Here is a 25,928-nt window from a genome sequence, read left to right as displayed (position 1 = left end):
TGTTTTTGCTTTCCCTTTGCTCCACATATTTTTGAACACTTGGTATATAGTCAGTCTTTTTATTTCTAGCCATTCTGATGGGTGTGCAGTTATATCTCATTGTGGTTTTAATTTGTAATTTCTTGATGAATAATGATTAGATAGTAATGATTAATAATAATAATAATGATTAGATAATCTTTACATTTGTTTATTGGCTCTTTGTTTATCCTTTTTCCAGTCTTTTGCCCATTTAAAAAAAATTGATATGTAGGAGTTTTAAAGACTTCTGTCATACATATGTATTGCTGACATGCTTGCCTTTTCACTCTTAATGGTGGTTTTTGATGAACAGAAGTTCTTAATTTTAATGTCCAATTTATCAAGCTTTCCTTTATGGATAGTGCTTTTTTTTTTTTTTTTTTTTTTCTGTTTAAGAAAAATTTCCCTACCTTAAGGTCATGAGTATATCTATGGTATTATTTTTATGGATGATTTGTTGTTTTAAATTCATATCTTTTAAAGATTATGTGTTCTGTTAGGTTGCTGGTGAATAGGAACACTTTTGGTTATTATACACTGATGTGTTTTGCAACCTTGAGCTCTGTTATTAGATCTATTGTTTGTATGTTCTTTTGGATTTTCTAGGTAATCATAATATCTGTAAATAATGATAGCTTTGTTTTTCTAATCCATAGACCTTTCTAATTCATATACCTTTTCTTTTTCTAATTCCCTCCCCCCTGCCATTGACTAAGAACTCTAATATAAGTTGAATAAATGTGACTGATGATAGTAGGCATCCTTATTACATTTCTGACTTTACAGGGGATGCATCCTCCTATGTTAACATCAAGAATTATGTTTGCTTTATTTTTCAGTAGTCTCTTTTGAGCAAATATCTTTTGTCCCTATTTTGTTAAGAATTTTTGGTTTGAATGAGTATTAAGTTTATCAAATGCTCTTACTGCGTTTATTGAGACGGTCATCTATTTTTTTAATCTGTTAATGGGGTGACTCAACATCAGTAGCTTTCTCTGATGTTAAACCACTTTTTTTAAAAAAAGATTTATTTATTTATTTATTTATTTATTCATTCATTCATTCATTCATTCATTCATGATAAACATAGAGAGAGAGAGAGAGAGAGAGAGGCAAAGACACATGAGGAGGGAGAAGCAGGCTCCATGCCTGGAGCCCGACGTGGGACTCGATCCCAGGACTCAGGATCGCGCCCTGGGCCAAAGGCAAGCACCGAACTGCTGAGCCACCCAGGGATCCCCTAAACCACTTTTGATACATGATTTGTATGTACATTATTGGATTTGGTTTGCTAATATTAATTTAAGGTTTTTGAGTCTATACTTTTATATGAGATTAGCTTTAATGTAACTCTCTGATATTGAGGAGTGTAACTTTCTAGCATTATCCTTGTCAGGTTTTGGTATTAAGACTGTATTAGTCCCATAATGTGAGTTGGGAAGTTCATCTCTGTCTCTGTCTCTCTCACAGTGGGATGGTCGATAAGATCAGGATTAATTGGTTCTTCACATGATTGGTAGAATGCGTGTGAAGTCATCTGGACCTGGTATTATATGTAGACAGACTTTAAATCCTATTGTTTCTTTAATGATTATGATTTTCTGTTTTTTCTTCAGTTTCAGTAAATTGTATATTTTCAGGAAACGTTTCATTATTTCTTTTTTTTTTTTTTCGTTTCATTATTTCTAAGTTACAAAGCTGCTGGCATAAAGTTGTCCATAATAGTCTCTTAAGATTATTGAAATCTCTAATGTTTTGGTAATGGTCTCCTCCTGTTCTTTCTTAATGTTATTGATTTCTCTACTTCCTTTTCTCCCTCATTTCTTCTTGACAGAAGTTTGTCAGTTTCATAGCCTTTTAAAAAAGAGCTTTTAATTTTGGTGATCTCTTTTTAGTTTTATTGATTTCTGCCCTTTATTGTTTATTTTCTCCCATTTCCTTCTTTTTCTATCCTTTGAACTGGACAGTTCATTAATTTTCAACCTTTGTTCTTTTCTTATAAGCATGTATAGCTATAAACTTCTATCTAAATACAACTTCATGGGCAGCCCCGGTGGCTCAGCGGTTTAGCACCTCCTTCGGCCCAGGGCCTGATCCTGGAGACCTGGGATCGAGTCCCACGTCAGGCTCCCTGCATGGAGCCTGCTTCTCCCTCTGCCTGTGTCTCTGCCTCTCTGTCTTGCTCTCTGTGTCTCTCATGAGTAAATAAATAAAATCTTTAAATAAATACATACATACATACATACATACATACATAAATACATACAACTTCAGGTGCCTCCTAGAAGTTTTAGATGTATGGTATTTTTATTGTTTTTTTCTAAATATTTTAAATTTTCATTGTGTGTTTCTGTAGTCCATGAGTTATTTGAAAGTGCTTAAAATTTTTCAAGCATATGTGTTTTTGGAGTTAGCTTAATCCTACTGAGATCAGAGAATGTGTCCTATTATAATATTCTTTGATATTTATTGAAATTTGCTTTGTGGGTTAGAACATGGTCATTTTGTATAAAGGTCCAAGTGTGCTTGAGAAGAATGTGTATTCTTTTATTGCTGGGTACAGGATTGTATATGTGACCATTAGATTGAGTTGGCTAATTTTGTTGATCAAAGTTTCTATTTTTTTTTATTTGCTCAATTTATCAGTTATGAAGAAAGGTATTTTGGATGTCCTTGTATGCTTGTAGATTCATCAGTTTCTCCCTTTAATTCTGTTAATTTTTAGACTATGTAATGGGGTATATTTAAGCTCAAAATTGTAATATCTTTCTGGTGAATTGATTTCTACTGTCATTGTGAAATGGTCTTCATTTTTTCTAATAATGCATTTTGTCTTAAAATCTATTTTTAGTTACTAATATAATTGCATCGGCCTTCTTTTGTTTAATATTTGCCAGGGTTATAGTTTTCCATTCCTATACATTAAATTTTCTATAATCTCACGTTTTGGTAAATCTTCTTATGTATCGTATATGACTAGATTTAAAAAGTTCTTATTGATAATCTCTAACTCTCTTCTTGGTCTGTTTATATTTATTGTGATTATAGGCATTTGTATCTGTCAGTTTATTTTGTACTTTATCATAGTTTTTTAGTTCCTTTTTTTCCTCTCCTTTCCATTGAATTAATCCAATTTCTTGATTTCTCTTTTTTCATGCTTGCTGATTTGGAAGTTGCACATTTTATTTCTTATTGTCTTAGCAGTTACCCTTAATTTCTGTTTTTAACTTTTTATAGGAATTAAAAGCACCTATAGAAAAATGCAGCTATCATAAGAAACAGCTTGATAATTTTCACAAGCTGAAAACACTTGTATAATCAGCATTCAGATCAAAACCCAGAACATTCCCCAGCATGTCAAAAGTCCCCTTTATGCTCCCTTCTAGTAACTTCCCACCTTCTACTCCTTGTAAGTAACTATTATTCTGACTTCTAATGGCATGGATTAGTTTTGTACTGTGTATTCTTGTATCTGGCTTTTGTACTGCACACTCTATATTCTGGTGTCTAACCTCTTTGCTCAATGTTATGTTTGTGAGAGTCATTTTCTTCTGTGTAGTTGTAGATCTTCTTTCTGATGGCTGTATACTATTTCATTCATATTATCCATTCTAATATTGTTGGGCATAACTTAAAATTTTTAACATGCATTCTTAGTTTAAGAAAGATCAAAAGTTGAAGATCTTGTTTCCATCGTTCCTAGCTCATGTTGTTGTTCTTGGAGAGTCTGCTGTTATTCTGAATTTTGATCCTTTATGGATCACTTGTCTTTTATCTCGGGCTATTTTCAGGATCTCTTTGTCCTTGCTTTTCTGCATTCGCAGGATGTCTAGGTATGAATTTACTTTTATTATCCTACTTGGAACCTGTATTTCTAAATCTGAAGATTCTCATCTTTCATCATTTCTGAAAATTTTAAGCCATCATTCTGTTAACTTAAGAGCAATAAGGTTTCAAGCACAGTGATGGTGCAAGCAAATACATATTTTTTTTAAAAATCACTCTGGTGCTTACTAGTTGGTATTTCGGGGAAAACATTCAAGTCACTTAAGTGCTTAGATTTCTCTAAGTGCTGTGGATTCAATTAAATGCTGTAGATTTCTCATCTCATCTCCCATACAAGGGGGACAATAATAAACTCTGTTTTTCTTACCTCTGAGAACTGCTCTGACTCTCTAATTAGAAGAATGTGTTTTAAATTGCATTGCAAATTATTATAATATGCTCTAGAGGGGCACCTGGGTGGCTCAGCGGTTGAACGTCTGCCTTTGGCTCAGGGCGTGATCCCAGAGTCCTGGGATTGAGTCCCACATCGGGCTTCCTGCATGGAGCCTACTTCTCCCTCTGCCTATGTCTCTGCCTCTTTCTCTCTGCGTCTCTCATGAATAAATAAATAAAATCTTAAAAAATATATATATACTCTAGAAATATCACAGGATCTGGCCCACTGTAGATGTTCAATGAAATTTGTTGTGAATAAATCTCAATAAATATTTGTCAAATAGGGATCCCTGGGTGGCGCAGCGGTTTGGCGCCTGCCTTTGGCCTGGGGCGCGATCCTGGAGACCCGGGATCGAATCCCACGTCGGGCTCCCTGCATGGAGCCTGCTTCTCCCTCTGCCTATGTCTCTGCCTCTCTGTCTCTCTCTGTGTGACTACCATGAATAAATAAATAAAATCTTTAAAAAAAAAAATTTGTCAAATAGTTAACAAATGTAAGATAGTATTACTTAGTATTTTTACTTTTTTTTTTCCCCTTCACCTACTTTCCATGAAGAAAGGCAGGAATATTTGTATTACTCATGGGAGTGATCTATATATATAGAATGTATATGGAAAAAGAACTGGTGGCTTAGGCATAAAATCAAATTTTATTCAGCTGCCATTGCTATTGATTTTCTGAAATACAAACCATTGTTATTACCACTAGTGGTGTTTATTTTATTATTTTTTAAAGATTTTATTTATCTACTCATCAGAGAGCACGCGCGCGCACACACACGAGAAGGGGGGGCGGGCTGGCAGAGACACAGGCAGAGGGAGAAGCAGGCTCTATGCAGGGAGCCCGATGCGGGATTTGATCTCCGGACTCCAGGATCATGCCCTGGACCGGAGGCAGGTGCTAAACCGCTGAGCCACCCAGGGATTCCCCCACTAGTGGTGTTTAATATTTGTTAACTACTGTTGTTCTTTTTATCTGTCCTGGCTATCAGATACTTTGCATATCCTCCCTTAGTATTCATTTTAAAATGAATTAATATGTTTCCTGTGTCTCCAATTAGATTTTTCAGAGACAATCTAATGGAAAGTTCTTGGATTTAAAATTAGACAGATCTGGGACCAAATCTTGGCTTTACAATTCCAGGACCTTATGACATTAGGCAAATCACTTTACCTTTCTCATTTTCAGTTTATTTTTCTAAAAAATAAGGAATTCATTTATGGAGTGCCTGCCATATGGACAGTGCTCTTTTAGGTATTTGAATTACTTAATTTGTATCATAGCAACCTGGCAGTACAGATATTATCCCTGTTTCACAGGCAAGAAACCCGATACTCAGAAAAGTAGAGTAACTTGCCCAAAGTCATAAAACTGGTATTCATCATAGTCAGGATTTTCACCTGAAGTATTTCATTATAAAACCTGTGTCTTCACTAGTATCTCAGAAAGTGATTAGCACAGTTCTGGGGACCTAGTGAACAATAATTAAAGTTCTTTCTTAGGATACTGTTAATGTACAATTTTTTAGCACTTGGCATTTTTTCCCTGCACTTAGTAGGTACTTCTTCACTAATTGTTTATTATCTCTGTCTATGCTGCTGTTCTTTTATTCAATGATTGTTGACTTTCTAGCCAAAGGGAAAGGACAGTTCCAAACCAGAGTGAATCTTAATGCTGCCTTGGTTGAGGATATAATCAACTTGGAAGAGGTGGATGAAGAAATGAAGTCTGTGATGGAAGCACTCAAAGATAATTTCAATAAAACTATCAGTATAAGGACCTCACCAGGTTAGTGACTGAACCAAAGTTTTGGAGAGGGGCATAGTGGAAAGATCATGGCTTTGGCAGAGCTGGGTTTCAGTCCCAGTTTTGTTACTTACTTACTAACTGGTGACCATGGACAATTACTTTACTTTTCTGGTCCTCAGTTTCCTTGTCTAATTCCTACTTTATATCTTTGGGGTAGGTATTAAAATAAATACAGAATGGTTGGAGCACAGTGCCTGGCTCATAGTTAACAGTAATACCTGATTCATCCATTTAGCAAATATTTGTCTACTCTGAAGTAAGTATTATGCTGGTACACAGTAGTGAACAAAAAATAGGCATAGTCTTTGCTCTCATGGAATTGCACTCTCAGAAAATGGGAGTTTTATTATGGTTATGCTATATAAACATTTTTGGGTATTTAATCTCACAGTAACTGACATCTTTGGTCTGATTTTTCCGATTTATCCTATTTGGCCATTCTTATGGCTTTCTGGGAACCAAGTGGCTGCAAACCTATCCATCTGAGGCATATCTGTACCCCTGAGTTTGACCAGGAAGATTCCGTTTGGGTTAATAACTTCCTGAAAGTGGCTTTTCTAAGTGGGAAATGTCAGAACTGTCTAGGAGAACTGTTTGCAGATGTGATGGAAGAAGTGAGTTGTCAGCTAATGGTGCAGGCAGGCAGGAAAAATCCAATTGCTATTAAATTGGCCTTTTGGAAATTGTCATCATCCTAGAGTCAAGCCTGAGACCCCCTCTGAAGTTATCTCTGGGAGCTTGGGCTGCTCCCACTCACATCTTGGTTGGGATAGTTCCTAAGGAAACTAGAAAATATTTTGTGAACTTGTTCTTAAGAAAACCAAGTGAAAAATATACAGCTCCATTTATAAACACCAGGAGAAACATACTGAGTTCAGAGAGACGAGATCCTATGTGAAATCAGAAGACCATTCCGTCATTTGTCAAACTTTGGACTAGGGCATTTCTGCCTTTGCTGGCAGTAGAGCGTGCCATTCAATCTCTCCCAACTGTTTATTTTAAACTTGCTTATTATTTTAGGTATGAAACTGATAAAGTGCTTTGTCTCCCCTGTGCTTTCTGGCCTGTTAACATTCTGCAGCCGAAACCAGAGAGCAGTTTGAGAGGAGCTCAGGGAGAAATGTGATACTTAAAATTAGCCAGCAAGCTCCACTCTTGTTGAACTTAAAAAGATGATGGGCCTGGAAAGAGGTAGGGAGTGTAATTTGTTAAATGTTAACCTCTGAGAAAATGAGGGGCAGAAATGAGGCTGAGGGAGATTCTCGCTGGGGACAGATTGAGGGAAAAGGATTTGATGCATTATGTCGATATGTATTTAGGGAATGGGAACCACCACAATTGCATACTGAAAAGCCCACGTTGCAACTTCTGTGGCAAAGGATCTTATGGCAAATCAGGAAAGCTGAGCTAAGATCCATTTTCAAAAGGCCTCCCATTGGTATTTCCTCTTTGCCTCCTTCTCTTCAGGGTTATGTTTGTGTAACGTTCTCCGTAGAACTTGGGGCCATGAAGAGACTGGGTGAAACTGAACTTAGCCAGTCTTCTGCATGCCAAATTTTACATATCCTCTTTCATTACTATCCGAACCAGCAGGCACTTTTCCTTTCACACCTCCAGCTGTCTACCAGCAATTTCTATCTCTAAAGAAGTTGATTGCTCTTAATAGTTGTCTAAGGTATAGATTTATTCATGTGTTTGTTCTTACCCTTTTCCATTCATTTGTCCATCTACACACTTATGTATTCACCAAAATGTTATTGAGCACTTACACTGTGCTGATTAATAGGTGCTGTAGATACAGAAAGAAAAGACATTGTTCCTACCTTCCAAGAGCCTAGAGCCTAATGTGAAGGAATAGACAAGTAAACCAAGATGGACAAAACCATATAGCAAAGCAGAATGGTGAAGACCATGCCTTCAGAGTTGGCCAGACCTGGGTTGAATTTAGGCTCCGTTATGAAGAACTGTTGTGACCTTGGACAAGTTACCATTTGGTCCCTCGTTTCTTCATCCATAAAGTAGTGCAAATATTGCATAGTCATTGTGAGAATGAAAGCAAAGACATTATAGAAAGCATTTAGCACAATGTCTTCTCATAGGAAATATTCAGCAAATACTAATTATTATAGAAGGGTACATAGGGTCCTTGGGGGCTCATAAGGGCATTTGTAATGCAGCCTAGAGGTCAAATAAGGTTTCTGAGATTGGATGTTATTATATCTGAGTGTTAAAGAATGAGCAGGAGTTAACTGAGCAGAGAAGGGCATTCTCTCTCTCTCTCTCTCTTTTTTTTTTTTAAATTTTATTTGTTTATTCATGAGAGAGGCAGAGACACAGACAGAGAGAGAAGCAGGCTCCCTGCAAGGAGCCCCATGTGGGACTTGATCCCCGGACCAGGATCATGCCCTGAGCTGAAGGCTGATGCCAACTGCTGAGCCACCCGGGTGTCCTGAGCATTCTCAGTAGAAAGAAAAATATATACTCAGAGTCCTGAGGCAAGAAAGAGAAGATTATATTAGAGAAATTGGAAGTAGAATAGTTTGGTTAAAACTGAGGCAAAAGTCAAGAAATAATTTAACATTTACTGGGCACTTGTATATGCCAAGATAGTTACAAATGCTTTCCAGAAACTCTTTCACTGAATCCTCATAACAACCTTATGAGAGAAGTACAATTTTTATGTTACATCTAGATATCAGGACACAGGTGCCAAAAGGTTGAGGGGATCTGCCCAGGGTCACACAATCAGGCGGTGGCAGAGTTGGTACTTGAACCCAGATTATTGGTCTTCAGAATCATGGAGACTTATACCATTATATGTCCTGGACTCTTCCAGATTGAAGCCAGTGGTATCAATAACCTCCTGTCTTGCAATGACATTGAATCTGGTTGAATACTTCAAGTCAAATCTTTGGGCCATAGTAAAGTACTATGTTATTCTAACAACAGTTTGCTGGGACAACACCCAATTTGTCTAAAGGGACCCCTCTCTGCCTTTCTCTTTGTGTCTCTGAATAATCCATTTATGGTTGGCCATCCTGGTTGATGGTAAAGAAGTCCTAATTCTGTCAACATTTCAGAGCTCTTTCCAGTACATGACACTGCTGCTCCTGTGAAAGCCCCTTGAGCAGTTTTGTCACATTGATAAGGAGTCCCTGGATCTTAGCTGAATCTGAATTAGGTAGGGACTTGGGTGTGGGGCTGGTGGAATTCCTTCTGAATTCTCAGACTTTGTGACTTTGCTTCTAGGATCCCTTGACCGTATCACTGTGGTAACTGCTAATGGGAAGCTTGCTCTAAACCAGATTGGCCAGATTTCCATGAAGTCGCCACACCTGATTTTGGTGAATATGGCCAGCTTCCCAGAGGTGAGGTGGCTTTGCCCATAAAGGATTCTTCTTCATGGTCTCTTTTGGAATGGAGGAGGCTGGGTCAAGTCAAGAGGATGTATTCCCTCCAGTTTGGGATGAAACAAGAGAAGGCATGATAAAGAGAACTTAAGGATTTAAGGAAAGCTCTCTTCCTGTTTCTAAATTCCTTTGCAGTTAAACTCAAACACTAAAAGACCAGGCAAGTAATTTGAATACTGAAACAGTCTCCATCTAAGGAAAACAATAGTGGCGATGCAGTGATTGGCACTTAGCCAAATGGAAGGGACTGGGGTTAGTGGGAGAGCTTGCGCCCTGTCTGAAGGGAGCAGCCTCTGCCCAGCTTCTACTGATCCTTGCCAGGCAGAAATGTACACCTGGTAATCAGTGTTATTTGATATTAAGGTTTTTGTTTCTAGAAGAAGTCAGTAACTCACATTTTATATAAGATCTTTGTTAGGGGCACCTGGGTGCCTCAGTCAGTTAAGCATCTGCCTTTGGATCAGGTCATGATCCCAGGGTCCTGGGGTTGAGCCCCACATTGAGGGGGTGGTCCCTGCTTGGTGGGGAGTCTGCTTCTCTCTCTCCCTCTGTCCCTCCCCCTGCTGTGCTTTTCTGTCTCTTGCTCATTCTCTCAAGTAAATAAAATCTTTAAAAAAAAAAGATCTTTGTTTAAATGTTGATAATTGATTCACTTTTTTTTTTTTTGAAGACTATGAAACAAAACATATTAATGGGCCATATTTGGTCCATGGGCCCTCAGTTTGTGCCCTTTGCATTAACATGTAGAGCAGACCCTCAGGAATTCATATTCCTTTCTGGAATAATCATTGTAGAACTACACAGAGCACGGAGCTTCCAAGATGAAAGATGGTTTGCATTAGATCATTGCAACCTGGAGGCTATGATTTTAAGTCTAGTTGAGGAAGATAAATGGCTTTTTCCTTATTGGTTCAGTTGGAATTGACCAGATTGGAGGTCCTGGGGAATCTGGAACCTGGTCCCATCTCCCTTCAGGTGGCTGTTTGACCTCCATTTTCTTTTAAAATATTTTATTTATTTATTTGAGAGAGAGAACGGGGGGGGGGGGGGGGGGGGCAAAGAGGGAGGGAGAAGTAGACTCCCTGCTGAACAGGGAAGTCTGATGCAGGGCTCAACCCTAGGACTCCAGGATCATGACCTGAGCTGAAGGCAGATGCTTAACTGACTGAGCCACCCAGGCTCCCACCCGGCCCTGCTTTTTTTTTTTTTTTAAAGATTTTATTTGTTTATTCATGAGAGAGACGCAGAGAGAGAGAGGCAGAGACATAGGCAGAGGGAGAAGCAGGCTCCATGCAGGGAGCCCAATGTGGGACTCGATCCCGGGATCCCAGGGTCATGCCCTGGGCTGAAGTCGGCACTAAACCGCTGAGCCACCCAGGGATCCCTGATCTCCATTTTCTAATCTGTTAATATGCGGTGAAGGAATCTGAAGTACCTTTCTGTTCCAATGGTCTCTTTCAGTAGTTCTTTCCCAGAGACCAGAGTGAAACCTGTTGGATTAGACAGACAGGGTTAGAGGTATGAGTAAGGGAAAGCCGTTGATAAGAACAAACTGTTTCAAGTTCTCTAGGTAAGTTGGTGGGGACAGGTGACTTGAGGACCCTACTCTTCCGCCATCTTGCCCTGCCTCTGAGCAAACTGTTTCAGAGGGCTACTGTAGCTAATGTTGCAGGCATACTTTGCGGGGGGGGGGTGGGGGGGGTGGGGGGGGGTGCTGTTACCACTCCCCCATTCCATTTTCCATACCAGAGTGAACTTTCATAAATACATATTAGATTATGTCATTCCCATGTTTTAAATTTATCAGTGGCTTCATGTAATCTCTAAGAAAAAAATTATTGTGGCCTAGAAGGCTTTGCATTATGATATGACCCTTGCCTGTCTCTCATCTCTGTAGTTTTATGCCACTGTCGTCCCTGTACATTGCTCTTGGCCCACTGGCCTTTCAGTTCCTCAGACAACACACCATTTGTGTCCTCAGGGCCTTCGCACATGCCGTTTCCTTTGCATGGAACACTCTTGTGTGGCTAATTGCTACTAGTATTTTGGATCACAGCTTAAATGTCACTTTCTCAGGGAAGCCTTCCCTAATCTCAATCTAAATTATTTGTCCATGCTAACCTCTGTTATATAGCCCAGTTCATTTTCTTCATCACACTCATCATTAACAGTGAGGCATTTGTTTACATCTTTATCTTCCGTCTCACTTCCACTAGATTGTGAGCTTGGAATGTAGAAATCTTATCTAACTTGTTCACTGTGTCTGGCACCTATCACAGTGCCTGGCACATGGAAGCACTCAGTCAATTTTCCTCAAGTGGATGAATACTTGTCATTAGACTGATGGAAGGAGGGCATTCTTTCCTGGTGTAACTGAGAAGCAGAGAAATGGACAAAAAGAGAATCGTCAACTCTTTCCCTTCCTGGCTCCTTCTGAATGGCTGAGGCCTTCTGCCTTGTTCATCTGATCCCATAGGCACCAAGGGCCAATTTAGGGAATAGCCTCCTAATTACACAGCTTGAAGACCTCATCAGGCAGATTGCTTTTCAGAGCCAGCCACTTCTGTTATTAAATAGCAAATGGCATTCACAGAAGAAGCATCTGATTGGCCACCAGAGCATCTTATGAGGCAGGAGGAAGTATTAACAGCTTAATTTTTTCTTAGGAAGTTGGAGTATATCTTCATTTTTCAACCAAAGCATCTTTGCCATTTCTCTTAAGTTGAAATCCTGTGAATTTTGAAGGAAAAAAAAAACCAATAACCTTCATAATCATCTCAGTAGAGAGGTTCTTTACAAGGACAGAGTGAGGAAGTATGAGTTACATTGTCTTTTGAATTCCTTTATCTCATCTGGTGTATATATTAAACAAATAGCTCTAACTAAATATTTCCTTCCTCCAGTTTAGAAACTGTCCATTGAATAACCAGGTTCCTAGCTTCAAAATGCTGAGCTAATCCCCTCTGTGTTTATGTAATTCCTTTCTGTTTCACATGCAATTGGCTTTCTTTCCAAACCTGAGCATTTCTGTGTCATGCCATAGTGACACGATGCAGATTTACATGCATAATCTTTTCAAATGCATTGAAGACAGAAAACTGCATTGCATTTGTTTAACATGTGTCCTGCTTGATAAATGATACACACAGTTGCTGCCTTCCATAAACTTGCCTGCAGCTAGAGTTAATGATGGGAAAGGAAAGAAGGGAGTAAAAACCACAGCTTGATTTGAACAAGGCAAATGAGAAAAAAAAAAAAAAATTGAACAGGCTCCTCTATTGCTCTTGTAGAAGGAAGAAAGCTAATGTGTATTGAGTGTCTACTGTGTTGCCAGGCATTACTTTCTCGTATTTTTGTTCAGTGATCGACATAGGTCCTCTCTAAGATGAAGCATTATTTATTCCATTTTATAGATGAGGCTTGGAGAAGTTAAATATCTTTCCCATGTTCACACTGTTAGGATAGTCAAGATTTGAATTTTTTTTTTTTTTATTTATGATAGGCACACAGTGAGAGAGAGAGAGGCAGAGACACAGGCAGAGGGAGAAGCAGGCTCCATGCACCCGGAGCCCGATGTGGGATTCGATCCCGGGTCTCCAGGATCACGCCCTGAGCCAAAGGCAGGCGCCAAACCGCTGCGCCACCCAGGGATCCCAGGATAGTCAAGATTTGAACACGGGTCTGTTTGACACTAAAGCCTGTGTTCCTTTCACTATTCCTACATTAACTCAGCAGTAACTTATTTTCTATGAGTTATTTAGTTCTATTTGAGGGGTTGGGAATTCATTGATGATTAAGACAGCCAGGATTAATACGCAACTGATAAATGGTTGAACACTGTATCTGAAACTAATGATGTACTGTTGTCTAATTGAATTTAAATAAAAAATTTTAAAAACAACCAGGGTTCCTGCCTTTACACATGATTTTTCACATGAGGGACTCATTGGGATATAGAAAATGGAAGGCCAGTAATTAAAATAGCCCTAGCAAAGTTGACTTGAACCCAGATTGTCAAAGTTCTTGTTCACCTATCTATGGAAGTTTTATCATCTTTCATCCTTTAATGTAGATTAGCTTAAGAATACCAATAGCAGACATTGTTAATGGATCACAGTACTCTTTATTGCCTGACCCGACCCTAGATGGAGCCTGTGAACTTTCTCCACACAGTACTCCAAGCAGCTACAACTAGTTGGTCAGTGCTACTGTTTAAGAACAGCTCATTTGCCCTGGGTCCTGGTCAGCATCCCATCAGTAAGGGGGTACAGGCTGGGATGGAAGTGCAGTAGAAATATGTGCCTTTTTGCACCATGAGTAGTTGAGAAGCCATGTTGGCAAATAACTGATTCCCTGAATTTCTATATCCTACTGTATCAAACAAAAATGTACATACTTAGATTTCCTCTTTTAATGGGTTTCTTGGCAAATGAAACCTCTGATTCACAATTTTTCTTTCACATATGAAAGGACACAGAAAAAGTATAAAATAAACTTTGGAGGGGGGATATACATGAAGTAAAAATGAGGAGTTGGGTTTTTCTAACAGATCTGAGCCAGTTCATTAATCTACTTATTCAACATACTTTTACTGAGCATTACCATGTACCTGGCACTGTAATTGTACTGGGAAGATGTACGTATTGAGGCAGCTTCAAAACAGCAGTGGGTGTTCCCATGTCTAGGGGAGAAGGTTGTATGGGAAGACTGGGTGGACCAGATGACCATAGGCAGTTGGTGGCAGTGGGATGTGACAGGTGAGTTCTCCATGGGAAGCTTCAGAAGAGGGGGACTCAGAGACTTGAGATCAGGCTACTTCTTCAAAGTAGAGATTCTCCCTTTATTGCTAACTTTAGAAATGGAGGAGAAATTTTTTTCTTTATCCAGCTCTTTTATTTACCTTGACCATTGCCTTTATACACCAGGCCAATTCCAAATTATTTTTGGCTACTTTATTTATTCATTTATTTTTAAGATTTTTAATCTCTGCACCCAATGTGGGGCTCAGATTTACAACCCCAAGATAAGAGTCACATGCTCCACCAACTGAGCCAGCCAGGCTCCCCTATTTTTGGCTATTTAAAATAAAAAAAAAATCAGATTCTCCATGCCTCAATTACTGAATACATTGAGCTAACAGATCTGGAAGAAAATTCGAAATAATGTCATTGGGTGGAGAGTTGAGGTGCCAGGAGTCTCCTCCTAACTTTGCCAGTAACTGGAAGTATGTGGATGAGGTCCTCCCCACCATTGCTCTTGGCTGTCAGGGAAGATGGTATATGTGTGCAGGGTCCCTATATACATATGGAAGGGACTGTACCTGGTTATGTCAGAGATTACTTCCAGCTTCAATGGTCTGTCATTAGAGGTACCATTTTAAGAATTTACTATTTTAAGCAGTGGTCAGTCACACTGTTATATTCTGTGTACAGTCTCTCAAAGGAATGATTCATCTGCATGTGGACTTCCAATTTATCTTTTTGATCTTATGGTAACACTGTATGTCCCTGTAGAATTAAAGTCATGTTAGGATGAAATGGATAAACTTTGTAGGCACACCCTCAAAAATCAAAATCAAACCTAGAAAAGTAGAATAGGTATGCAGTAAACCCCATTCATTAAACCGCAAAGTCTAGGGAGGAGCTTAAGGCCAAGAACTGGCCCTGTGAATCCAAGTGAAGTAGATTGGCTTTGGTCACACCTAAAATTCTTTGCAAATGTCAGAGGCCTTTTTTTATGAATTCCACATTGTCATGCCAATGAAAGTATCTTTCTTCCACACTACTTTATCTTTTAGGATTTCATAGCAGGGATGCCTGGGTGGCTCAGCGGTTGAGCTCAGGGCCTGAATCCCGGGGTCCTGGGATCGAGTCCCATATTGGGCTCCCCATGGGGAGCCTGCTTCTCCCTCAGCCTATGTCTCTGCCTCTCTCTCTGTGTGTCTCTCATGAATAATCTTTAAAAAAAAAAAAAAAGGGATTTCATAGCAGGTGTAGTTCTAATGTTGCTTGAGGTGAGATGACCCACATGTTGAGAAACCAATGTACCATTGTGCCACCTAGTTCAGTAGAGAGCAAGACTACTCAGAGAAGAGCCTGAAGGATGTCAGATTGGACAGCAGCGCATCAGCTGAGTGATGATATCAACCTAGCCATGTTTGGAGGATTTGTATATTCTTACCTTTATATAGGGAGTTTATATGATAAGGCCCCTTGCCTGGGTGTCACTGTGTGTGGGGCACAGAGCAGGTTGCATTGTTCATGTTATCTCATTTAATCCTCTGTGAGGTCGCAGTACCGCGTGGTCTCAGATTATAACATGGAGACTCAGAGAGGTCACGACTGTTGCCCAGGGTCACATGGTTAGGGGAGCTAGGACGTGGACTGAGATATATCTGACTCCAGAGCCCATACTGCCTTTCCTAGAGCACATACCCAGCAGAGACTCATTGCTCATTCCAAAACATGAGTGAGGTTGGTGTGAGTATAGATGCGAATGAGTTAAATTTATTTACTCATTCCAAATCGGCACTGGTATATTTTGAGTGTAAAATGTCAACTGGAATTTTTAATGTATAAAATCTTTCATCTGTCTTTACACCAATCTTTGCACAGACCAGCCCCCCTCCCTTGAGGATTTATTGTGGTTTTGATCTGTGTTGCCTCAAACCATTGAAATCTTTTCAAAGAAGCAGAGCTGTTTTCTTTTTATTTTTTCCTTCTCTTTGCTTTTCTTCCCTCCCGCAATATACTGGTACCAGGAGTGGACATAGTTTGCTATTCAGCTTGATCAAAGCACTCTACACCAATGTAACTTCCTGATCTTACTGGTAACAGAACTAAATGTTTCCATGTTCTGCCAAGATGGGTTGCCAGTTATCGACAGAGGGCTTGCATCTGGTAATAATTATTTACTAATTCTGTTTACCTTTTGATCTGGTTTTCAGTGTACAGCTGCAGCTATCAAGGCTATAAGAGAAAGTGGAATGAATCTAAACCCAGAAGTGGAAGGGACACTAATTCGGGTACCCATCCCCAAGTAAGTTTGGTTAAAATTCACATATTTTGACGGAATGGGGCATTTGTCCCTGGAAGGACATAAATACATCAAGACTGTTAGACTGGTAGTATACCTTACCTGTACTCTCGTCTTGGCAAACTCCAACATCTTTTGAGCCAGTTTACTGATTCAGAAATATTTATTGATTGCCTACTAGGGGCTGGAGATGCAGCAGTAGACCTGACAAAGTTCTTGTCTGAGTGTGTGTACATTCTGTTTGAGAAGGTAGGACACATAAATAATAAAGTCATTCACGTAATGAAATACTGCGAGGAAAGAAAAGATGGTGGGACACAGTAGAGTGCCTTGATGAGGGTGATGGTGGAAGGACAACTTCAGCCTGGGAGGACTCTTTAAGGAGGTAACATTTTTGCTGAGCTAAATGGTGGGGAAGAGCTTTTCAGGCAGAGTGAACAGCCAGCACAAAGGCCACAAATCAGAAAAGACCTTGACACTTGTGATCTCCAACTCATGCTCCTCAGAGAGTTACTTTTTACTTTGGTCCTTGCTTGTTGAAACTTTTAGGCATTAGAACAGAATATTGTTAATTATGTAAATAGAACTTAGGGTTTTGAGTGAATAAAAATGTATGTTTTGGTTTTTTTTTTTTTTTTTTAATTAAAAAGGAAAAGAAACACTCCAAGGTCTTTAATAACAAGACCTTGGCATGTTTGAGAACAAGAAAGCCAGAGTGTCTGAAACTTAGGGAGGGCGGGAGAGAGAACGGTGGGAAAGGCTTTTCAGGCTGCGGTTAGGAGTGTGGGCTTTCCTCTCATTGAAATGGAAAGCCACTGGAGGGGTTTAAACGGAGTGTTCTGATCAATGTTGACTTTTTGGGGGTCTCTCTGGCTGTGAATTAACAAATGGAATGTGGAGGGACAGAGTAGTCACAGAGAATAGCCAGGAGTCAGCTGTGATGGTCCAGGTGAAGAAGGAATCTTTGCAGATTCCACAGCATATAGAAGTAGTTTCCCCTTCTGTCACCTCATAGCATTATTATCTTTAAGTCCCTCTTCCTGCACAGTGTGCCTCACAGACAGCAGGTCCCAAATCAGCATTGAATTAACTTATTTAGTCATTCAACACATATTTAATAAGTACTAACTACATGCCAGACACTTTCCTGGTGGCTTGATACAACAGTAAACAAAATAAACAACAAAAGGCTGCTGTCCTCCTGGGCTTACTTTCTAGTTGAGTAGGCACAGTGAACAAAGACAAATACATGATGAGATGTCAAGTGATGATAAGGACTATGGAAAAGAAGAAGTGGGGTGAAGGGATAGGGAATTAGCGGGAGTTTATTGTAGATAGGAAGGTTCAGAAAGGAAGTGACTGTTTTTTTTAAAGACTTATTTGAGAGAGAGGGAGAGAAAGAGAGCACACATGAGTAGAGGGAGGGGCAAAGGGAGAGGGAGAGAGAGAATCTCAAGCAGACTCCGTGCTGAGTGTGGAGCATGAAGCCTGAATGGGGCTTGATTTCACAAACCTGAGATCATGACCTGAGCTGAGATCAAGAGTCATATGCTTAGCTGACTGAGCTACCCACATGCCCTGAAAGGGAGTGACATTTGAGCAGAGACCTAAGTGAAATGAATGAATGAAGCCTCAAGTAACTAGAAGGGAAATAGAGTCTTTTCCCTAAAAAAGACTAAACACTATCCTGTATTTATATATGTTTACCTCACTTCTCACATAATCCCTGTGATGTATGTTTATTGCTGGTATGGAAATTTAGACTCAAAGAGGTAAAATAATATCTCAGATCACTCAGCTTATGCTAAAGCTGGGACCTAAGGCCAGGTTTAGTTGATTCTAAAGCCTCATGATATACCATGCTAGCAATAAGAATTAATTTCTAACACTGAAAGTCCAGGAACTTTCCCCACTGAACTTTTGTTCCCCACTTTATGGCTAGAAATCGCCTGTCTTATTCCATCATTCTTTGTATTCTGTAAATCAGAATTAATGCTGTGCTTTGAAATCATATGGATTGGGAGCAGTAGAACCTAGTGTTTAAGAACCAAGTAGACTTAGGTTCAAGTCTAGTACTTGTTTGCTTGGTTAGTTCATTAATTTGCTCAGCAACTTTTTACAAATATACCATGTGTCAGGCTCTGTGTCAGGGGCTGGGGATATACAAACCTAATGTTTGTCTTCGTGGAGCTCACAGGCTGTGTCCAGTCCCCTTTTTATACCATCTGCAGTTTATCTGTGGAATTTACTATTACCCACACTTTACAGATGAAAACTTTGAAATTCAAAGAAATTAAGGGACTTGCCCAAGATCACATGGCCAGTAATGGGCAGTCATCCTTCTCAGTTTTTCTTACTAGACTACATACTTGTTCTGCTGCACTGCTTTATAGATGGGTCATAATGACTGTGGAAAGTGTATTCATGGACATCAGATGTTAAGACTTGCAAGTGGAATGGATAGCAGTCAGCAGGTTTGCTTTTAGTACTTGCCTTTTTGTCTGTGAAATCTTGGAAGAGCCACCTAACCTCCACGAGCCTCAGCTTCCTTGTATACCAGATGAAGAGATTGGTCTCCGTGGCCTGCCAGATCCTTCTGGAACTTGAAAAGTCTGTGGATGCTATGGATTTATGCTGCTAAAGGCTCATTGCTGCCTTGGGTTCTTCCGAGAGTGGCCTGGTTGTGTATCCTATTCTTCTTGCAAAGATCCAGTTGACATAATGTGCTCCTCTGCAACTTGAGAGGAGTTAGTGAATGTACACTGTATGTAAGTTTGAAGGATCAGTGAGTTTTATTTAAATTCCCAAAGACTTGGGGATCTGTTACATTCTATTTTACATTATTTTATGTTAGTTAATGGGAGTAATCTAAGAGAAAGTTGACAGACCAAAACCGTCTGCTCCTGCAAATCTCATTTTTTATATACTTACTTCCCTTTGACAAGGTGGTAAGGTCATGAGGCCCCTTACTGAATTATAAATTTGGTAGTTTTCCAGATAAAAAATGAATGATCTGTTCTTCATTATGGAGGCTGTGTCATACGAGAGGATAAAGGTTGATTTAGACATAGAGGACCAAGGTTTTTATTTGGTTTTGGCAGTAACTCCCATATGACTGACTGTGCACGTCGCCCTAGCAGCCTGAGGCCTTCTAGTTCCTCACTTGTAAAATAAGTGAAATAATACATAATGATATATAGAGATTTGGTGGGATTAGTAGAGAAAATAGATTAAGTTGTATGATCTCCTTAGAGGAAAGAAACTATATAAGGTACTGATATTATTTCAGTAAACTTAATTTTCTCGATATACATAATTATAGTTTAGGAAGAAGGAAGGAATTATAGTTTAGGAACGAGGAAGGGAACTGATATGAGTACAGACTATGTCCCAGGACCTGTTAGGGGCTTGACATAGACGGGGAAAGTGGGAAAGTATTATGGTTAAATTTCTGCCTTGGTACCACAGAAGCATGCAGTTGAGTTCATCCTGTCCTGCTTTTTAGCTGTGTGCTGATGGCAACTGTCCCCACCTCTCTGAGTCTCAGGGAGGTCATCTGTAAAACATTTACAGGATCTGCCTTCTGAGATTATTGGGAGGTTTCAGTGAGATAGTGTACACAAAGATTTTGATGCTTAGCCAATATCCAGTGAATGCTAGCAAATGTTTCTCCATTCTCTTTCATAAATAGGCAGGAACACTGTTCCCTTCTAAGGATGAAGACACTGAGATCCCGAGAAGTGGGGCCTAGTTCCGGGTCAGATAGCTGGTAATTGGCAAAGCTGTGAGGGGGAAAATAATATGCTAAACCTTCTGTTAGGAGGCTAGGAGGTGTGAGGGAACCGGAAACATACATTCCTAGGATTAGTTTCTGTTTATAAAATGTTAAGTTTAGGGGCATCTGGGTGGCTCAGTGGTTAAGCATCTGCCTTTGGCTCAGGGCGTGATCCCACAGTCCCCGGATCAAGTCCCATGTCAGGCTCCCTGCGGGGAGCCTGCTTCTCCCTCTGCCTATTTCTCTGCCTCTCTCTCTGTGTGTCTTGTGAATAAATAAAAACTTAAAAAAAAAAAAAAAGTAAAATTTCAAGTTTAGTTCTAGAAAAGTTTGCCTTTCCTTATTGATCTTGATTCTTCCTCTGCCTAATGATCAGTCTGCAAGGTTTCTGGCCTTAATTCTGGCTGCCCAGAGCTAAGTTTTATTTGCAGTTGCAGCAGATCTCAGCTAGTACCTCATCCTCATTATAATCCTCTGATTCTTATATTCTTATTTAAATGAGTCTACTGAGTATGTGACTCTTACTAGATCTTTAAGTAGGGGGAAGATAAATCCTAAATCCACAACGGGCCTGACTGGGAGCCTTTCCCAGTCTTTCCCAGCCTCCGGGAATACAGTCCCGTGTAGCTATGCACAGGTTCTCCTCGTGACTGGCCTCAGGACAGGTACCACTGAGCCTCAGAGGCTGGGTTCTGTCTGTACTCACAGGCAGTGTGTACAGCTCTTGTTTTCTCCTCTGGCCAGTGTTCTTTCATTTAGAGAAGTCAGCCTACTGGATAGAGTCTTTGAACATTCCTGTTAATGTGTCAGATCCAGTGAAATAATTCCTTCTGCTTTTCTTACCTGTTTATGTAATCACATTGTGGTACTGTTTATTAACCACCTGCTCTGCAGGTGTGGTGCCTGAGGGTGCTGTGCTGAATGCCTTATAGTTTTTCCCCAAATTCTCACAACACTCTGATGAGGTCAGGAGACGATTCTAATGCCTGTTTGGTGAGGCACCTGAAACTCATGGAAATGAACGCTGGTCGTCATAAAGCTAAGTGGCAGAAGCCACATTAGAACAAAGGTCTTCACTCTTTTACTTCACTAAGTAAAGTGGTCAGGGACCCTGAAAAGTTTTGAGCAGGAGATCCTTTTCACCAGGCCAGATTTCCACCCCGACCCTGTTCGTGTCCCGAAACACACACACAAACACACCCTCCCTTGCTCATTGTCTTACCAAATTGCTGTGAGAAAACCACAGATAGTAGAATAAGCTACTTGTTGGAGAGCACGGACCTCATATCTGCCTTTAAAAAAACCTGTAAGGAATCATGAATTCACTGAAGAAATAAAAGTACGTGTGATTGACTCACTCCCTGCTGAGGTTGCATTCTGTCTTGATTGTTCTCCTTTTTTGTTATTTTTCATCAATGTCCGCATTGATTTTATTTTAAGTAGAATTAAAGAAAAAATTAAAATACCTCCATCCTGTTCTCCATGGGGAACCACTCTGAGCACCTTGATTTTCCAGACTTTTTTCTATGCAGATTCAAACATGTGTTTCTGTCTCCTCCATTTTTCTCGTAATGATAAGGGATTAAATTACACATACTGTTCTGCACTTGTTTTTTAACTTAACAATGTGTCATTACTCTCTGATGAGAATTCTTCCACTCTCTTCTTAAAGGACACCTAGCAGCTGCATTTTACACACAATATTAACTAGTTCCCAGTTGAAAATGTTGGTTGTTGAAAGTTTTTCTCTTTCATTAACGGTGTCATAAGGATCTTCAAGGTTTGCTTCCGGTTCTACCTGGAGTAGGAAGTGGTAGGGCAGGGAGAATGTACCTAGGAAACAAGGGAACAGGGAAGCTTTAGTGCAGCTCTTGCTGCTTGATGGTTTCGTGCTTGTTTGCAGCAGTGTGCCGTGTATTGCTGAGCTTCTTAGCATGTGGACATTTCAGGGCAAGACAGCCATCTGTAGCTCACCCAAATGACCCCTCCAGAGCTCCTCAGATCCAGACTCCTTTACTCAGTCTATTGATTTAAATGTTACATTCATCCCAAAACACCCTCATAGAAACTTCCAGAATAATGTTTGACCAAATATCTGGGCACCCTGTGGCCTAGTTAAGTTGACACATAAAGTTCACTTTCAGAGTTTTTATAGACCATTATGAGGATTTTAGCTTTTGCTGGGAATGAAATGGAAGTCATGAGAGGGTTTTGAGCTGGGGAGTGACGTGATCTGAGTTAGTCTTTGATCATACTGGTTGCTATTTTGAGAATTCCATTGTAGGAGGCAAGGGTGAAAGCAGGGTCCAGTTAGGAGCTATTGCAGTGACCTAGGGGTGATAATGGCCTGGACTAGCTTAGTAATGGTGAGGTTGGTCAGAAGGTTGCTTCTGGATGTGTTTTTTTTTTAAAAAAGCTGCCAGGGGATCCCTGGGTGGCGCAGCGGTTTGGCGCCTGCCTTTGGCCCAGGGCGCGATCCTGGAGACCCGGGATCGAATCCCACATCGGGCTCCCGGTGCATGGAGCCTGCTTCTCCCTCTGCCTGTGTCTCTGCCTCTCTCTCTCTCTCTCTGTGACTATCATAAATAAATAAAAATTAAAAAAAAAAATAAAAAAAAATAAATAAATAAAAAAGCTGCCAGGATTTGCTGGTAGATTGTGAATTTAGAAAAAGAGGACTCAAAGATGCCTCCAGGGTTTTTGTTCTGAGCACCTGGAAGGGTTAAATTGGTACTCACTGGGATCCCTGGGTGGCGCAGCGGTTTGGCGCCTGCCTTTGGCCCGGGGCGCGATCCTGGAGACCCGGGATCAAATCCCACATCGGGCTCCCGGTGCATGGAGCCTGCTTCTCCCTCTGCCTATGTCTCTGCGCCTCTCTCTCTCTCTCTCTGTGACTATCATAAATAAATAAAAATTAAAAAAAAAAATTGGTACTCACTGACAGGGCAGGCTTAGGAGGGCAAGTTGGGGGTAAGGGAAGAACTGGTTTTATACGTAGTTATTTTGAGATACTGTGAGGTATCTAAGTGGAAAGGGCAAGTAGGCTGTTTGATTTATAAGTTTGGAGTTAGAGGACAGGTGTGGGCCTCTGGGAGGCGGGAACCTGTAGAGGAGGCTGTGAAATTAGAGGAGATTATTTTAGAGAGTAATGTAGATCATGAAGAGAAGGGTTTTGGTGGCTAATGGCCTTGATGTTCCACTTCAGGATTTATGAGTCAGCAAGTGAGGAGGAGCCAGCAAAGGAGACTAAGTGGCCAGAGAACCAGGAGGGCATGGGACTGGGAAATGGAGCAAAGCATTTTAAAGAGGAGAAAGTTGTTGGCCATTCTGAACACGGCTGTTAAGTCCAGGGAGAGAAGTTCTGAGAATGATCACTGGTTCTAGCTACCTGATTTATCCACAACTTAATCTCTAGGTATAAAGGAAAGCACAAGGGTTTTGGGGTTCAAATCCCTGATATATCTCTCTGGGTATGTCAGCGTGGGTCCAATGAGAAGCACATGCCAGGACAGAATCAGATGTGCTAAAGGTTTATGGGAGGAAATGCCCGTGAAAGAGATAGAAGGCAGGTTTGCCACCAGTGAAGAAAGAGGAGGATTGGGTGAGAAGAGACTTGTCCTGCAGTACCCCTCTGAGAAAGTCACCCAGGCTGAAGGGCCATTCCTGAGCAGATTGCATGTGTAATTTTAATTCCTTTGTCTTTTTTTTTTTTTTTAAGATTTTATTTGTTTATTTATGAGAGACACAGAGAGAGAGAGAGAGAGAGAGAGAGAGAGGCAGAGACATAGGCAGAGGGAGAAGCAGGCTCCACACAAGAAGCCTGATATGTGGGACTCGATCCTGGGACTCTGGGATCACACCCTGAGTCAAAGGCAGACGCTCAACCGCTGAGCCACCCAGGTGTCCCTAATTCCTTTATCTTATAGCATTTGGCATTATCTACTTCTCCTTGTTTTTTTTTTTTTTTTTTTTTTTTCTCTACTTCTCCTTGTAAAGAAATTTTGGAAACATTCTTTTTCTGATTATTTGGAAGTAAAACCAATGATATTTTACTTCTGTTTAGTGATTGCTCCTTTGATCCTTAACTCTCCCCCTTTCTCACTAACTCCCTCCCCCATCTTTTTCTATCTTTTCCTCCATTTTTAGGGATGGGAGGAGTTGAGTCACGAGGTTATAATTATCTTGGAATTTCAGTTGCTCAGGAACACTGTAGTTTGATTGTTAATGAGCATTCAGTTTGTTCCTTGAATGTGAATTATGGTGAATAAGACCTCCTACAAGGTATATCCCAAATCAGAAAATCTGAGGACCAGTCCTGGCTGTTGGTGTGAGATTTGCTTTGTGTTTCTGGTGAGCAGAGGGGCCTCGGCTCTTCTTAACACCCTCAGCCCACTGAGCTGCTTGGCAAGGCCTCCCAACAGCCAGAGAGTTGCCATTGTCAGCTCCCACTTTTCCTCTGGGCATCTCGAGGATGACAGGCCTTATGCCCAGGCCAGGCTCCTTCCCTCAGACTTTGTTCTGAAGTGACAGCTTGGAGGAGGATCTGACCCACATGTTTTACCAGATTCTAGTAAAAAGCCCAGAGTTAGAGTTCTCCCAGCCTGGATTCCCTTTCCCAAGTGCTTTTCCCCACCATGTGCTGATGTATGGCTTCTCACGAACGATGACCAGGTTTTTTCCAGGGAGAACAAGCTGGGTAAGTCAAGGTAGGATGGTCCCCAGGCTGAGTCAACTGGGGGTGGGGAGCTAAGATGCAGCCAGAGCAAGGCAGCACTGAAAGCTTGGGGGGAGCCAAGGTTACAGTAAGAAAAGCCATGAAAACAAAACCAATAAAGGGAGTTACGTGACCTTACACTAGGTATTTCAATTCTCTGAGTCTCAGCGTCCTCATCTGTAGAATGGGATAATAGCCATATGTACTTTGGGGAAGATTTATTGGGAGAAGCTCCTGAGACAGATCAAGAGGAACGAGAGCAGGGGTGGAGGGGAGAGCCTTTGGAGCATGACTCAGTCCTGACACCTGTGAAGAGAGGAAAGAAAGGCAGGCAGTGAGAGTGAATGTTAGTTTTTTAAGTGGTCGCTGTTAAGGTAGCTGTTGTTTCAGAGCATCTCTGTGACCTTTCCTGTGTGCTGATTGTTGACTGTTGCAGGGAGCAGTATCAGCATTGCCATTCCCCAGGCGAGGAAACAGGTGTGCTATCAGTCCTTCCACTTTCCATCCAGGACACGAGCAGTATTCAATGACTAGAACCAGAGAGGCGTATGACCTTTCTTAACAGTTTTAGTGAGATGTAATTCACCTACTTAAACTGTACAATTCAGTGGTTTTTGGTATATTCAGAGAGTTGTGCCACATCACCACAATCAATTTTAGGACACTTTTCATCACCCCAAAAAGAAACTCTGTACCTGCTAGCAGTCACTCCCAGCTATATCCTCTAATCGCCCCGCTCACCTCCCCCCACCTTGAGATTACTGTAGGCAGCCACTAATCTGTTTTCTCTCTCTAGTTTCCCTGTTCTGAGCATTTCATATAAATGGAATCACACATTATGTGGTCTTTTGTGACTGGCTTTTTTCACTTAGCATAGTGTTTTCTTGGTTCCTCCATGTTCTAACATGTAGAAGTACTTCATTCTTTTTGTTGCTAAATAAT

The 25,928-nt window shown here is 40.6% G+C and overlaps 1 protein-coding gene across 4 annotated transcripts in view; it reads left to right on the top strand.

Moving 5' to 3' along the window:
* MRRF (mitochondrial ribosome recycling factor) overlaps positions 1-25,928 on the top strand; it is a 58,026-nt gene that overhangs the window by 9,112 nt on the left and 22,986 nt on the right. For 3 of the 4 annotated variants that reach the window (XR_005365022.1, XR_005365021.1, XM_038549455.1), the window contains exons 4-6: positions 5,876-6,031; positions 9,302-9,420; positions 16,409-16,500. Coding sequence is in view for 2 of the 4 variants with exons in the window: in XM_038549455.1 (XP_038405383.1) it covers positions 5,876-6,031; positions 9,302-9,420; positions 16,409-16,500 (367 nt within the window). In the remaining 2 variants the exon portion in view is untranslated. The remainder of the gene's footprint in view (positions 1-5,875; positions 6,032-9,301; positions 9,421-16,408; positions 16,501-25,928) is intronic. The other variant, XM_038549454.1, reaches the window with a different exon arrangement.

Source organism: Canis lupus, chromosome 9 (assembly GCF_011100685.1).
Source record: "Canis lupus familiaris isolate Mischka breed German Shepherd chromosome 9, alternate assembly UU_Cfam_GSD_1.0, whole genome shotgun sequence".
NCBI classification, from domain to species: Eukaryota; Metazoa; Chordata; class Mammalia; order Carnivora; family Canidae; genus Canis; species Canis lupus.
Note: the sequence above shows the minus strand (reverse complement) of the source record. Positions and strands in the feature narration are given on the sequence as shown.